This window comes from Hemicordylus capensis, chromosome 3 (genome assembly GCF_027244095.1).
Source record: "Hemicordylus capensis ecotype Gifberg chromosome 3, rHemCap1.1.pri, whole genome shotgun sequence".
Classification (NCBI taxonomy): Eukaryota; Metazoa; Chordata; class Lepidosauria; order Squamata; family Cordylidae; genus Hemicordylus; species Hemicordylus capensis.
In genome coordinates this window covers 58,770,591-58,787,786 of record NC_069659.1, presented here as the reverse complement: position 1 = coordinate 58,787,786, position 17,196 = coordinate 58,770,591, and the positions used below count along the sequence as shown (strand labels likewise).

Here is a 17,196-nt window from a genome sequence, read left to right as displayed (position 1 = left end):
ATGCACAGAAGAGATGTAAAAGGGGAGCCCCAGTCTGTTCCCCACCACTTCCAGCCCTCCTGCCCCAGTCCATTCCCCGTTGTTCTGGAGGTCCCCACCAACAGCTTTCCCTCCCCGCCACCCAGCAGTGTTTTCTCTCCCTGCCGGGCTCCTTCCCCACCATTTTTGCCCGCCTGCCTGCCTCCTCTGCCAGGGTCCTCAGCCAAGGGAATAGATGTGGGGTGTGTGTGTGTGTGTGTGTGAGAGAGCCTTCTACCCACCCACCCTGGCGGCAGCGGTGGCTGATACAAGAGCGGCTCCATGGCCTGCTGCCTGGCCTGGCGTCACTTCCCAACTGCGAGGCACGCCTGCGCAGTTAAGTCTATTAACTGTACGAGTGCACCTCACAGTTGGGAAGCGACACCAGGCCAGACAGCAGGCCACGACATCGCTCCTGTATCAGCCGCTGGTGGGGTGGGGTGGGGGGTGGGGTAGAAGGCTCTCTCACACACCCCACATCTATTCGCTTGGCTGAGGACACTGGCAGAGGAGGCAGCCGGGCAAACATGGCGGGTGGGGGGGAGCCCGGCAGGGAGAGAAACTGAAAGCACTGCTGGGGTGTGGGGAGGGAAAGCTGCCAGTGGTGGGAGCTGACTGGTGGTTGAGAAACTGTGATCTATGGGATCTTCTTCTCCTGGTGCCCCATATGATTATTAAGAGAGGCCATGGAAATCCATTCCTTCAAGGTCATGCAATCCTATTTCTTCCTCACTGGCAATTAACACCTTAGCAATTGAGATGTGCCAAGCAAACACTTTGTGTCGGAATCTAGACAAACCCTAGCATCAATTAGGGTGTCTCAAGCAACACAACACCACCATCACTCAGGGCTGTGGCAACCCAAACATGTGCAGTCTCCTCTTATAAAGACTACTGCTGAGACTCAGAAATGTATTCCATCTTCCCCACCTAGATTTCCATCGGATCATTATGGCTCCAATTTTGAATCCGATCTTCACAATCCATATAGTTTGGCTGGTTCCCACCACCACCACCATTGATGCACCACCCCCCACCTATGTTTCTCTAAATGAAGAAATGAAGGCCTACCATAAGCATGTTAGAGCAATGGCAGAGGCTTTAGGTTTTGACCTGAAATCAGAGTTATCTACAATAGACAATCCTGTATATAATTTCATGGTAAAATCACAGGCCGCCCAGCCTGTGGCTCTTCTTGTTCTGCCAGTGATTTCCAGGGCAGCAAAGTGTGTGTGCAAGGTTATACATACATCCACTCCAACCTCCAAAAGACTAGAAAGCTTGTACCGAATACAAGAAAAATATAATATTTACCCTCTAAAGCATCCTGCACCAAACTCCCTGGTTATAGACTGAACCACTTCATCTAAATCTGGGAGACTCCAGCTGATGAGGGGAGAAAATTAGATCTCTTAGGGAGGAAGACCTACTCCACTTCCTGTTTGTCAATTAAAATAGCAAATTACTTGACCTCCACGGCCAAGTATAATCACAACCTGTGGGAAACCCTTCAGGATGACTTAGATAATCTGTCACCCGAGGAGTTTAAGAATTTCCAACAGACCTTGGATAAGTCAGCAGAACTCACTAGGCAGCAATTAAGCACAGCAAAACATCTTGCTGAGTCAGAATCTTGCTCGTTAACTGCAGCTGTCTCACTAAGGAGGCATGCATGGCTTCAGTCAACATCTCTCCAAAGTGATATGAATGAGAAAATTGAGGGTTTACTCTTTGGTGGAAAGGGCCTTTTCAGTGAAATAACTGACTCCACAATGAAGCAACTTAAGAAATTCAAATTCACTGAGAAGACGTTTACATCTTCGACTTCGACTTCTTCTTGTGAGACTAAGTATCAATCTTATTCTAAGAAGCAGAGGCCTCCTTTTGGACAACAGGAGCACCGTGATTATAGGAAACAGTATAATCCATATCATAAACGTCCATACCAAGGGAAGGGCAAGAACAACTAGTCCCAGCATACCAAGCAAGCAGAAACTCAGAATCACCTTTGAGGTACAAGATTGTCCACTAACACTAAACGTCTTCCCATTCCCACCACCAGGGGGCATTAACATTTTGGCAGGCAAGCACCTTTATCAGCCTTGCAATTCCATCACTTCTACCAGTACACTATTCCATGAAGCTGGCATGCCATGCCCCTGCATGGCACCGTATAACATAACACCGTTAGGTCCTGAAGTTCTTATCCTCGGGATACACCATAAAATTCAAGCCAACCCCATGCTTTACAGGAATGAAGTTCACTCCGCTGTCCCTGTCATTGCCAGAGGAAGTTAAGGAGGAGTTAAATAAGGGTGCAATCACCCCTGTGCATTGGGCACACAGACGAGAAGGTTTTTACTCCAGTTATTTTCAGATCCCATAAAGCGATGTCGGAATCTTCCCCATCATGGATCTACACCACTCGAACAATCGAGTCAGAAAATTTAACATGACAGCGTTACAAGAGATCCTACCACTTCTTTATCATGAGAATTGGCTTGCAATGTTGGATTTGAAAGATGCCTATTTTCATATTGGAATAAGGAAATGGCACAGGAAGGACCTACATTTTACTGTGGGTGGAGAATTATACAAATACATCTTACCCTTTAGACTTTCCGTCACCCCAAGGATGTTTACCAAATGCATGCTCATCGTGATCTCCCATTTGAGGATGTAAGGTATTGCATTCTACCCGTGCTTGGAAGATTGGCTTCTGACATCCAGGGACCGAGGAGAGTTACTTTCTCAGACACAATATATTTTAACTCTTCTTCAAGACTTGGGGATCCAAATCAACTGGAAAAAGTTACACCTAGAACCAGTGTGTATCATCAACTACATCAGAGTTGTGTTAAACACAGAAGCCAAGAGAGCATACTTACCCAAAGAAGGTATGAATGCATCAGGGACCTGATCCAAGTTTTCCAGCAACATCCGTCTCAACCGGCTCAGCTAATTCAATGACTCTTGGGCCTTATGGCATCCTTCAACATAGTAGTACGGTTAAAAATGCAGAAACTGCAACTTTGGTTTCGGTCAGTTTTCCATACAAACCGGGACAGTCAACACAAGTTCCTGGGAATTCCATTACAAATACTGCACTCACTGTCGTGGTGGTAGAATGACCAAAATCTCCTGGAGGGGGTTCCTTTCCAGATTGCATCTCTTTCAGTTTGGTTGATGCATCTCTACTGGGTTGGGGTGCCTACTGCAAGAACCACCAAATTCAAGGCAAGTGGACCCCACAACAAGCCCAATTACACATCAACTTCTTGGAGTTGCTGGCCGTTTTCCAGGTAATGAAAGCTTTTCTACCTCTATTGCAAGGCAAAGTCGTGCAAGTGCAATTGGACAATATCATGGCCCAAGCTTACATCAATCATCGGGGGAGCAGTGTCACAGATCCTCTGTGCACTCAGCCTGCAGCTGTGGTGCTGGTGCATCGTGCATCAGGTTTACACTATAGCCATCCACATAAAGGGCCCGAACAATGTCCTAGCGAATGATCTAAGTCACATGTTTGCACAGCAACACGAATGGGAGCTCAAGACAGAATATATTACTCCTCTCTTCAACCTATGAATGAGCCCTACCATAGACCTGTTCGCAACTTGAGAGAACACCAAGTGCATTCGCTTTTGCTCGAGGGCGGGACGCAACCCTCGGCCCCTAGAGGATGCTTTCCAGGTCGAATGGACTTGAGAGATACCATACATGTTTCCACCAAGTACCTTGTTTAGTGGCACGCCTCCTGACTGCTCCAACATCATGCTAAACACCCATACTTAGGGATTTCAATCCAGATAAACAGGTTGCCACTCACCTGTAACTAATGATCTGGTAGAGATCTGTCAACATTCATAAGACCCTCCCAGACCACCCCTCTGTAGTAGTGCTCTGCTATGTGTGTACCAGTGTGCATGCCATTCTTCTTCGATACTGATGAACTCACCTGCTTTTCCAGATGATAGTCCATCATGGCGGTCATCCAAGAACTGAGGAACATGGCGCTCAGCCCACCTTTAAATATCACGCTGTAGGCGTGGAGGAAGGATGCCTCAACAAGTTGCAGCATTTCTACTGTGAGGTTCCTGCATAGGCGCAGAACCCCATACTGATGGATGTTGATGGATCTCTACCAGATCATTAGTTATAGGTGAGCAAACTGCTTATATAAGTAGCTGAGCAAATACCTATATCTACAGTTTTGTCCAGGGACATTCTAAATTGTACAGAAAATTACATATCCTTTGGAATGTTGAGAGTTCTTTGCTTTCATAATACTTGTGACACATCTGTGCAGATTGTTGTGATGTTAGGTTTTTCCTCCTCAACGTTTTGTAAGTTTGTTTCCATAAGAGAAAAATAAGGATTTATCAGATTCAAGGACTGGCTTACAGGCCATAGGGCAGAGGTAGAGTATTTCAACAGGACTAGAAAAAGACTCTGCCTGAGATCTTGGAGAGATGCTGCTATTGCTCAAATAAGTAGTTCAGCATAAGAATATAAGAGGAGCTCTGCTGAATTGGCCCCAAAGTCCAGCATTTTGTCTCTCCAAAATGGCCAGCTAGATACTTGTGGTAAACCACAAACAGAGTGTGTTGGTAATAGCCCTCATTTGCTGTTGCCTCCCCCTGCGAAACTGGTATTTAGAGGCAGCTTTCTTTACCTACTGTGTAAAGGAAATAAAGGGGATTTCCTTTTGGGGGGCAATTTCATTTTCTTTTTTCCCTTTATGTGCAAATAAAAATATTCAGCAGTAATATTTCTTGGGCTAATGTGTAAAAGAAGCAATTTATTAGTGAGTTAAACCTTTCATTACTCCCCATTATGAGGGGGAGTCAATAAATAAGATGAACTTAATTATAGTATCAAAACTGTTTATTTCAGAAACCTACACTATCTTTTCAGTATAACTGCCCCCTATCTCGAGACACACACGCATGCTGTTGATTGACAAGTTTTTATCAAAGAAAGAAGTATTTGGTAAAGATTGTAGCCAATTATGCATCACATTTTGAACATATGTATCATCCCTGAATTTGTGACCCCTTAGGGCATCTTTAAGGGGTCCAAACATGTGAAAACCAGAAGGCACAAGATCTGGAATGTATGAAATGGCAGCCACCATATGGTCTGACCATGCGCCTTCTGGTTTTCACATGTTTAGACCACTTAAAGGTGTACTAGGAGTCTTCAAAGTGTGATGCATAATTGGCCACAGTTTTTATCAAAAGCGTTTTTCTCTGATGGAATAAAAAACTTGCCAGTTGCTGGAATGAATGTGTTGAGATAAGTGGTTCTATTGAAAAATAGCATGTGTTCATGTTTCTGGAATAAAGAGTTTTGATGCTATACTTAAATTCACCTTATTTATTCACTCTCCCTTGTATAATACATGGACATACTTGACAGTAGAAATCAGCAGACCTTGGATAGTGCTATGAAGAATGCTTTCCTTGAGAAGACAGAAAATGCAAACATGTTGTGCTTTCTTCCCAGGTGTTGGAGTTGCTTCTTGCTTTTTGTTCAGTAACAGAACTTCGTCATGTGTTGTGTCAAGCAATATTAGAGCCAAATACAGCAAGCTGTGGAAATTCAAGACTCGCAACACGATCTAAGCCTTCAGAACCATCCGTTGTCTTAGTGCATTGGTCAAACCAACCATTGGAAGCATCTGAAAGCTGTTCAGGTCTTGCTTTGGAGCTGTTCAGGGAGATATTTGAGGTACCGAATTCCTTTAGTGTAGCTTTCAAACTGCTTTTCAGTCAGAGCCAGACCACATGTAACATAAATAGAGTTCTTACTCTGCTGTCACTGCTTATTTGAGAGGCATAACCACCTGCTAGCCTAGGCCTCAAAATTTTTTCTTTGACTCTAGGGCCATTCCAAAAATTTAGGAGCCAAGCTGCCTTCTGCTCACCCCCCAGCATCACCCTCTGCTCCATGCAGGGTGGGTGGACTCACTGCTTGCTCCCAGTAATGCCCTCCACTCTATGGCAGGGGCCTAGACTCTCCACCTTGTTTGCTCACTCCTCCTCCTGGTCTCATCCATCTGGCGGAGGCAGGTAGTGGATGGACAAAACAAGAAGGAGTGAGAAGCAAGGCAGGGGTGGGTTGTTCCTTCCTCTCTCTAGTCATCTGGCTCAGGAAAGTGGTGGACTGATGTAACCGGGAGGAGCCTCCGTTGGTCCACCTTCTGGCTCTAGTGCCATACATATATTTCTGGGTGCCATGGCAAACTGGCACCTGGAAATTTTTGAGTCCTGTGTTAGCCTGATTGTTTTGTAATTGGTAGGCACTCTGGCCAGCAGCCAGTCTAATTCTGTGTTTCTGACTTCCTTATATGAAAATAACATATATGAGCCTGTGCAAAAATTTGCCCTGCATTTTATCAGTAATATCTCAAATGCCCATATTTTATTTTATTATATTTTTAGCTAGTAGGTGAGGCCTGCCGTTGATTGGGCAGAGTCATTTTGTATAGATTACACTTATAGGAAGTTCAAGAAATTAAATATGTCATAGAACTTTTAACTAATATGCTTGCAAAGGGCAAGTAAAAGAATAGTTTGAAAATTGTAAGATTTTAACTACAAACATTATTCATTTTATTAAATAATTATCATATGTATAGAGTAAATTTAAATAATAGTAAATTTGAATCTGAACAAGATCTTCTGCTTTTCTTGGGCATTATGTCATATTGGAATAATTGATCTGACTGATGTTAAAAATCTGAGAACAATAGTGGTTAAAACATATATACAGAATTTCTTCTTCTAAAAAATATTTAAACCTTTCCCTGAGCATATTCTGTTGCAAAAAGTGGTGCATTCCACTAATTTATGTGGCAGGTTCATTCATCCAAAATTTGATATTTGTAAGTGATCAAGAAGTATGACTTTATTTTTACAAAGACGCTACTCAAAATATATAATAGATTGGCCACTTTGTTAGGTTATTTCTAGACTTCTGTATGCTTTTGTAAACCAGTTTTGTGCTTAAAAGCAGGGAGGAGAGGCATTTGGAATAATTTACCATGTTTCAGTTCTACATTTCTGTTAAAAATGTGAACTTTATGTTTACGATTCCAAGGTTTTACAACTCTTTGATTGCATCCTTGTTTATAGCAGATAATGAAACTATTTACATGTATAAATATATCCTTGGATCAAAAAGCCATCATTTTAAGAGAACAATTAGGGCCTCTATAAATTCATTCATCATGCAAAAAGCATGGAAATTGTAACTTAAAGCTCCTCCCAGGTGCACTCTTTAAGAAGTAATGATATTGAACCGTCCTACGTACTTTGCTTGCTTACAGCTTAGACCTCCCCTCTTTGCCTTTGGGCTTTCAGCCCCAATCCTCTTCAGTTGCAGATTGGAGGAAAAACACTGATGTAAGTCTTGGTGCTATGTCAGTGCCCCAGTTCAAACATACTGGTGTATGATTTTATTTGTTGCACAAATAAAGAGGTCTTGGTGGAAAGAATCTTCCACTTCAATTTTAGAACAAAGTAGATTTCCACATTGCATATGAACTTGGGGAACTGTGGCTTGGAACTGTGGCTGGGAACCACTATAGTTAAAACAAACCAAGATCTAATCATGTTTAATAAGAACAATGATGTCAGTTTTGAAATATATCCTGTTGTCCTTTGCGGATCCCATTAAGTATCTGTGATAAAATACAATGGAGCTGCATCATTGGCAGTGGGGAGATGGTGTGTGTGTGTGTGTGTGTGTGTGTGTGTGTGTGTGTGTGCGCGCAAGGTAGGAAGAAAACCTGGCTAGCTTTTCCTCCTAACTTGCTTCCACACAATCACTTCTACCCTGGTTTTCCTCTTGCCTTGCTTCCACACAAGCTAAAATTAGGAGCACAAACAGCTCCTAAACCCAGGTAGAACACAGTTCTTGATTATGTGAACGACCTTGGGGAGTAGGCTACAGGGATTGGATGCAGCTGCAAAGAACTGGGAAGAATCATGATAATGCCATGACAAATGGGTAGAATGACTAGTTTCTGGGTGGAAAATTGGGAGGAGAGATGATAGGTCATGGAGGAAAATTGTTTGTCATTCCACCCAGTCCATATAGCTGCTACTTACTGTTCACTCTGTTTTGCCTTCCTCTTCTTCCTACTTGCTTTTCTATTTTTATTAGACAATATGTCTCTTCTATGATAGCGGCTCCCACCTACAATTTTTAATTTGTTAATAAAATTAGTTTTTAAAAATTTTTAAAGTTGGAGAGAAAAGTACTTGGTTGAATAAAATGGCTTCCTGGCTATAAATTATGGCAGTCAGATACAAAATCCCTTAAGTGTGCATCCTTTTGTAGATTTCCTTTTCTGCATCTATGTGAAAGGCCAAACTAAATTACTCATAAGTAATCCCACTGAAACTAATGGCGACAGTAAATCATGAATAATTTAGTTTGAATGTCAACCACTATTTCTCCAAGCTACAGAATTTATGTAAAGTATAATTATTATAAACATACTTCAAAACATTAACTTTTGAGTATTATTCTACATTTAATTGTTCTAAGCTTTATGTGATCAGTGGTAATTCTAACTTCTCTTAAGTAAATAAAATGGCTGTAAAATAATAACCTTTAAAATACCTTTAAAAAATGAAACTATAGAAAAAACAAATCTAGATATTTAATTTTGCATACTGATACTCTAAAAAAAAAATTGCAAGTCATTCTTCTGAGTAGTTCCCTATTTTAATTATATCCTATCTAGCCAGTTTCACATTCTATACTAAAGTAGGTGATGGAAATATTCAAATATCCATGCAGCTCTGGTAAGAACAACTTGTAAACATTTTCTTTGTCATCTCTACATTTTTGAGCTAAAATGTACACACCTCTGAACTTATTTTGACAGTCTCTTTGTAGTTTTTATTGTGGCAAACATACCACCCATTTAACACTTAAGCCCAACATATAAGCCCTATACATATGTGATTTATAAAAATATACATGTACAGTTGTCAAAAGCAGATGTGGAAGTCCCACCCCCCCATAGTGTACCAGTCAGTTCCCCATTCCCTGTCATGGGCTGCTCACAGTTATAGTAGTTGTCTGAAGAGCTCTAGGCTGTCAATCACAGAAGTGCCCACCATCATGCTTGTGGTGGTTGCCTCTTCAGGTGACCACTGTAATTCTGAGCAGCCTAGGAGTGGAGTGAGGTGAGTAACTGCAGCACCGGGATTGGAGGTTGGTGGGCAGGGCTTTTGGCAGCTGTATGCGAGTACACATCTGTACAGTGATGAAGAAATGTACTTACCATTGTAAAATATTGTACCATGATTGATTGTATAGCAATGATTACATATTTACCAAATTAGACTGGTATTCATTTATTTCAATGTAGCTAAGAGGAAGAACTGAAAACAATGGAATAGGGTATGTGTCATGGGTCTTGAGATGAAGATTGAGTGGCTTGTTGGACCTAGGAAGCAGGTTTGAAGGAAGGGGTACGATAACCTCTTAATTGGTGGACACTAACAAGCATGAAATGTTTCTCCTATAGGATGTAATTGACACAGGTAACAGTGCTGTGGCTGAACGCTTCGTGGACCTTCTTTTGCCTGTCCTTCTCGACCATCTCCAGTTTCCAGATCAGACACTGGAAGACCAGTTGGCAAAGAAGAAATGTGAAAGAATGATCAAAGCCATCGATATATTGATTAATATCCTTGATGCATGGTTTTTTTGTTATGACGAGTGATTTAACATGAAGCCACAATGACTAGTGCATGGAATAAGCTTGAAGACATTTGATTTTAAAACAATGAAATCCTGAATCTGTTTTGAATGACCATCCAAAAGAAAAGAGCCACTCGTAAGGTTAAAAGGCCAGGCAGTTGCAACTCCCTGGTATTTTGTGTTTACAGACAACTTTTACCTTCATGCTTTGTCTTCACTAGAATGCATGTGGTATACAGCCAACTTACTTTATGCATACAAGTATACAAATTACTTTATGCTAATCTGGAAAAAATGTCTTAGACAGTATGTTCTCAAATAGTGCGAAGAAAGTAGCATTCTTTAACCATCAGTGTTACGAATTGCTTGAAGACTCCAAATTTACAGATCATTGTGATTCCAAGTGCAAGGATTTGCCTTGTATCTCTGAAGAGTTCTTCATTCTCCATAGAGAAACCACCTCCAGTTGTAAACTGGCTCATAATCTAAAACCTCATAATAAACCAGACTCTGTATCCTTAACAGAACTTACCGCTTTGTGCAGATGATATACTAAAAACGCACGTTACTGAAGCTATAACAGCTAGCAAATGTACCTCTTTAATAGAACAGCAGTTTACATGCAGTGGGATTGACTTCAGCTTTGGGGCAAAGGTAATGGACTCTGAACAGAGGTAAGCACAATAAAGCTAAAATCCCTGGTCTAATTCCTAATGTTAACTTCTTGCGGGGAGGGGAATAAACTAAAATTCTAGAAAAGCAGGCTAAAGAACAAATTAGTGAAAATGTAAAATATTTTCACAGTCTGTGTACTATCAAGAAAATAACTGTTCAGATTGTTCCAGTACATAATACTGACTTCAGCATGCAACTTTAGCTTTGCTCTGTGCTCGGAGCAAGTTGATCCGAATAGCAGGAAGGCAGTGTTGCATAGTTTTTGCACAAAATGCTCTGGAAGATCTAAATGAGTGTTCCAATGAGAGAACTGGTAGTGGCTATATCAAGTCAATGGGGAAAGCAAAATCGCCTCTTCTCTCCTGGGAAAACAGAAGCTTTCCAGTTGTGCACATCTTAGTCTGAATGCTGTCTGCAGTTTTTATATTCTGTGGATAAGAATGTATGGTACTTCAAAAGAGAAAATGTTATGCTGTTTTTCCTAAAACATTTTAAAGGGCAAAATCCCCCCCCCCAACACACCTCCCCAAAAACAAGATGTAGAAAGAAGGAATTCTTCCTCTGTGTGCGAGAGAATTTTGAGAAAATATTCAGTACTAGAAGCTTCCGTATGTACACAGGCTGACATTCTGACAGAGTATGCATGGTCCGAGGGACTGAGGGGACGCGCCACGAGCCCTCATGCAACACCCTGAATCTCCCTGTGTGTGTGCTGTTGCAGCAGAGTCCTTTTCACTTCAGAAGTGTGCCATAAGATTTCAAACATGTTGCAGAGGGAGTTATGCAAGGGCTTCCAGTATGTCCCCACAGACCCTCAAAGCGCATGTGCTTCATTAAGATTTTAGCCACAAATTTTAAAATACTTTCCCTTTATTACCATTTTTCCCCAGCACGCTTGCTGCTGATGTAATTTTAAAAACCCTGGATCTTATGAGCAAACTTAAGCAGCTGGTTCCTAGCATGGAAGTCAGCTTTTACAAAGTTCTTCAGGTAAGCACTCTCTGGGTTAGCTTGAATCCCTCTTAAGATGATCATGTGTGTGTGGTCATGATACCAGGTAACTACAGTTTTAGCAAAGTGTAAATATTAGCTGCCCTAACCTTTTGAACCCATGTAAATACTTACCTCTGACTTGGTTCTAGTCTGCTAGAAGCAGTGGCCTCAAGAGGCACATTAGTGAGCCCCATTAGCATGTGCACAGGCTGCTTCCCCTTCCTCCTGTGTAGCTGCTCGTCCTCTTGCCTCAAGATAGGCAGCATGTACAGGTGAAACTCGAAAAATTAGAATATCGTGCAAAAGTTCATTAATTTCAGTAATGCAAATTAAAAGGTGAAACTGATATATGAGATAGACGCATTACATGCAAAGCGAGATAAGTCAAGCCTTAATTTGTTATAATTGTGATGATCATGGCGTACAGCTCATGAGAACCCCAAATCCACAATCCCAGAAAATTAGAATATTGTGAAAAGGTTCAACAGTCTAGGCTCCAGGTGTCCCTCTCCAATCAGCTAATCAATCCATAACACCTGCAAAGGGTTCCTGAGCCTTTAAATGGTCTCTCAGTCTGGTTCATTAGGAATCACAATCATGGGAAAGACTGCTGACTTGACAGTTGTGCAGAAAACCATCATTGACACCCTCCATAAGGAGGGAAAGCCTCAAAAGCTAATTGCAAAAGAAGTTGGATGTTCCCAAAGTGCTGTATCAAAGCACATTAATAGAAAGTTATATGGAAGGGGAAAGTAGCAGGGATGACTGCAGCCTGGAGAGGATTGTCAGGAAAAGGCCATTCAAAAGTGTTGGGGACTTTCACAAGGAGTGGACTGAGGCTGGAGTTAGTGCATCAAAAGCCACCACACACAGACGGATCCTGGACATGGGCTTCAAATGTCGTATTCCTCTTGTCAAGCCGCTCCTGAACAACAAACAACGTCAGAAGCATCTTACCTGGGCTGAAGAAAAAAAGAACTGGTCTGTTGCTCAGTGGTCCAAAGTCCTCTTTTCTGATGAGAGCAACTTTTGCATCTCATTTGGAAACCAAGGACCCAGAGTCTGGAGGAAGAATGGAGAGGCACACAATGCAAGATGCTTGAAGTCCAGTGTGCAGTTTCCACAGTCTCTGTTGATTTGGGGAGCCATGTCATCTGCTGGTGTTGGTCCACTGTGCTTCATTAAGTCCAGGGTCAACGCAGCCGTCTATCAGGAGATTTTGGAGCACTTCATGCTTCCTTCCGCAGACGAGCTGTATGGGGATGCTGACTTCATTTTCCAGCAGGACTTGGCACCTGCCCACACTGCCAAAAGTACCAAAACCTGGTTCAATGACCATGGGATTACTGTGCTTGATTGGCCAGCAAACTCGCCTGACCTGAACCCCATAGAGAATCTATGGGGCATTGCCAAGAGAAGGATGAGAGACATGAGACCAAACAATGCAGAAGAGCTGAAGGCCGCTATTGAAGCATCCTGGTCTTCTATAACACCTCAGCAGTGCCACAGGCTGATAGCATCCATGCCACGCCGCATTGAGGCAGTAATTGCTGCAAAAGGGGCCCAAACCAAGTACTGAATACATATGCATGCTTATACTTTTCAGAGGTCCGATATTGTTCTATTTACAATCCTTGTTTTATTGGTTTCATGTAATATTCTAATTTTCTGGGATTGTGGATTTGGGGTTCTCATGAGCTGTACACCATGATCATCACAATTATAACAAATTAAGGCTTGACTTATCTCGCTTTGCATGTAATGCGTCTATCTCATATATCAGTTTCATCTTTTAATTTGCATTACTGAAATTAATGAACTTTTGCACGATATTCTAATTTTTCGAGTTTCACCTGTACTAGAGCAGAAAGAAGTGTGGGGTTCTCCATATATTGCTCTCCACTCTGTATCCCATTCTCTGCTTTTTCAAAAAGCAGAGTGGAATGAACATCAGAGAGAAGAGGAGGAAGAGCTGCCGTGGTGGCTCTTGCTGCCACCACCACCACCACCAAAAAAGGAAATATGGGAAGGGGAGGAGGTGGGGAATTGATGTGAGCCAGACCAGAAAGGAGGGGGGGGGGATCAGCATGGTCAGGCAGGGATTGGGCTGGCGTAGGGAGAAATTGATGACACATTCTGTGTACACAGGTGAAGGAATTGACACACAGCACACTTTGCTTGCTGCAAGGTTTGAGAGTATTTTTTCCACACTGTCTTAGGCACCAGGGTGCTTGGGGTAGGCCTGCTTAGTTGGGCAGGCCTCCTGTACCTGTAAAAATCACTTCATTAATCAGATAGTGGGCTCAGAGTCCCAATTTAGTCTTAGGGGTTTCTTAATGGTTTTTTACTGTGACACCACCTTAATGTGTAAGAAATGAAACTGTATTAAAGATTGTCTTATATGTAGTATAGAGATGCAGCTTTATAGAAATTCTGTAATATATCTGAAGTCTGTAATATCCCTCAATGTCTGTGAGATTTGACAGATCCGACGCTTGCAATTTTTTGATTTGCCTAAAAATCTCTTGGAAGTATAGGGTTTGCTGGGGTGGGGATAAAAAGAAAAGAAAAGGCTAAATGGATGAATGTGCCAAGACATTCCACTATAAAATTTCATGGTTGTTGTCAGTAGAATGTCGTTTATATTGTAAGAGTACATGCATCAAGTAAACATGCCTAGCATATCTATTTCTTACATACTTTCCTTAGTTGGCCATCTAGCTTTCTTAAATAACTGAATATTTGAACTTACAAGTGGTTTGTGTCTAGGATCAACGTTTGGTTACACCTTTGGCTTTTGCTTTAACATCAGACCACAGAGAGCAAGTACAGGCGGGACTTAGAATACTGTTTGAAGCAGCACCACTGCCAGATTTTCCAGCTATAGTGTGAGTTTCATATATTCAATTTTTCACATTTGCTTTAAAGTCTGCCTGCTGCTATATTGATCTGAAGCCATTTAAAAAGATCCATTGTTTTTAGTTTTTATATATTATCATTCACAATTGCTTCCTGCTGATCTAATCTTTCACTTCTGTTTGTTTGTTCAGGCTTGGTGAAAGTATTGCGGCTAATAATTCTTACAGACAACAGGAAGCAGAACATGCCTCTAAAAGAAGCCACTTGCAATCATCCATGACCTGTGTTAACTCAATGAAGTGTTCCTTTGTCTGCCCTCCAAATGATGATGCTGCAACTTTCAACATACAGGACCTGATACAGAAACTTCAATCTGGTCTGGAGGTTAATGGCTTTAACATATATCTTTTAGGATAAAAGAAGCATCTTTATTTGGGTCTAGATAAAATGCAACTGAGTGTGTTTCAATCCCTGAACCTGTAGTGCTGAGGTCAAGTCACACTAGTTTCTATAGAAATCACAGCACAATGGAATGATGGAGTCAGTGCAAGGTCAAATTGCTAGGAAGACTGGAGGCAGTAGGGCAAAATGGGATTAAAACTCATAACAGCTTGAGATGTAGCCAAACTCCACTGGAAATGAGACTTACAGATACACAAAGTTAAGATGAAGGTGTTTACCGTGTATATTTGAACAATATATTTCAAGCCAGAATAACTCTAGACAGGATTTAACATCACCCATCTTTTGTGTGATGGGCTTAAGAGCAGATCCTAGAGTTATCCTATGCCCATTACTCTGGCTATATGAACATAATATTAGACTTAAAGTGTTTTGAGTCTTACATTCTCACATTAAATAAGCTTTCTCACAAATCCTTGTAATGAGCCTCAACTATTTCCCCCTCTAATAGATGAGATTGAGAGTGTGGATATGCATATTATGAAAGCAGCTTCACTGGCAGTTACTTAAATCATTTCAAGTCCAGCTTCTGGATGAGTGGAGGATGGAAACTGGCCTTGGTCACACTGGTAGATGATCTACACCATGAGATATAGGGGGAGCATGACCCTGTTGATTCTCCTGGACTTCTCAGCGACTTTTGACACCATTGACCATGGTATCCTTCTGGGTTGAGAACTGGCAGCACTGTTTTATGGTTGCTCTGGTCCTACCTGTACTGCCGTAGCCAGAAGGTGGTGCTGAAGGACACCTGCTCCAGTCCTTTGCTATAGGCCTATAGGTTGCCGCAGGGTTCTATTCTATTCCTCATTCTGCTCAACATATGCACAAAACTACTGGAAGAGGTCATCCACAAGTATGGATGGACTGCATTGCTTGTATGATTCTGCCAGGGTCCTCAGATCTTCATCACAGACCCTGCTCTCAGCCCTGCCAACGACACAGATCCAGTTGATGAACAAACGCCTTCTCAGAAGTGCTCCCCGCCCCCCCCGACCTTTAGAATACCCTCCCAGAGGTGCTTCATCAGTCTTCCTCCTTGATTAGCTTTTAAAAGAAACTGAAAAGTTTCCTTTTTATAGAAACATTTTAAAATTGGTTTTAATTGGGTTTCCAGTTTTACTCCTGTTTGCCATTTTGTCTCACTATTGGTTTGTTTTTATTATTTCTTACGTTTTTATTATAAGGCACCCTAAACAGCTGTGTGCTGGAGGGATGGGATAAAAATATTTTGTCAACTAATATAAAATAAATATTGCAACATGTTTAAGTATTTTAATGCCCTGGAAAATCTCTCATCTCAATTTGTGTTCAGTTTGGAATAAATTACCATCTAGGCTGACTCTCTCCTCACATGAGCAGGGAGGAGTGACTTTTGCCAATTCTCCTCTACCTCTTTTGTTCAGAAAACCTGTCCCTAGGGTCCCCAGTTGTCAGAGATGTGTTTTTGGGAGGCAGCAGTGGGAAAGGGGGCATCAGCAAAAATCACCGCTCCTCTGGCTTTTGCAAACAGAATGTACTTCCATGAGGGCAACATTAGTTTGGATGCTGCACATTCTAATAACTCTTGTCAAGCTTTTCATTTGTCCAAGTATACTTTTACCTTGAAGTCTGCATATTGTTAAAACTCATGCTATCAATGTTTCCTATAGATGAAGGAATCAGTCACAGATGTGAGGGTATCTGAAATAATGGATGTGTATGAGCAGAAGTTATCTGCATTAGCAGTGAGTACATATTTAATATGATTTTTTGTTTCCTATGATTATATTTGTATCTAAAATTCTTCTGTTAAGAGTTTTAGTCCAATAAATTAATGTTTTGCTTCTGTTCTCTCTTAGTCCAAAGAAAGCAGGTTGCAAGATCTTTTGGAAGCAAAGGCATTAGCTCTTGCTCAAGCTGATAGACTTATTACCCAGTATCGCTGTCAGAGAGCTCAAGCTGAGTCAGAGGTGGGTAAAACTGAAATAATCACATAATCATTAATTTGTGGCATCCTCACTGTTGCCAATGCAAGATGACTTATAACTGTCTAGTATTTCTTCATGGACATTATGCTTGCCATGAAAGCCTGACCCAGCCACCTAGGCCTCTCCCAGATCACATTCTCCCTTGATGCCATCCTCAGGGATGGGGTGGATGCAGGATGGGGAGCACTGGTGCACTGACAGCAAGGAGAGGAAAGAAGACACCTGGAGCAGGATGTTGTGGCAGTAGGGAGCATGCCTGGAACCAAAGCAGTTCTGGATTACCCCTGTTGGCATGGCACCATGTTTTCTTGGTGCCCTCTCCCTTCCCCCAACGTTCCCTAGAAGCTGCCTGTCTTGATGCTGAGGCAGTCATTGATGTAGAGCACATGCTGCAAGGTGGTCTGGGCAGCCTCACTGGATGTCTGCACTTAAACTGAAATATTTTCTAAACAACTTTTCTAGTATTAATACACCGTTTGCATAGCTATCACCT

At 41.8% G+C, this 17,196-nt stretch overlaps 1 protein-coding gene across 1 annotated transcript in view; it reads left to right on the top strand.

The window, feature by feature from the left end:
* Positions 1–17,196, top strand: part of CIP2A (cellular inhibitor of PP2A) — a 62,341-nt gene that overhangs the window by 33,118 nt on the left and 12,027 nt on the right. The window contains exons 9-16 of the mRNA XM_053304971.1: positions 5,527–5,751; positions 9,569–9,728; positions 10,277–10,418; positions 11,310–11,409; positions 14,182–14,300; positions 14,463–14,655; positions 16,386–16,460; positions 16,575–16,685. Coding sequence (XP_053160946.1) covers positions 5,527–5,751; positions 9,569–9,728; positions 10,277–10,418; positions 11,310–11,409; positions 14,182–14,300; positions 14,463–14,655; positions 16,386–16,460; positions 16,575–16,685 — 1,125 coding nt within the window. The remainder of the gene's footprint in view (positions 1–5,526; positions 5,752–9,568; positions 9,729–10,276; positions 10,419–11,309; positions 11,410–14,181; positions 14,301–14,462; positions 14,656–16,385; positions 16,461–16,574; positions 16,686–17,196) is intronic.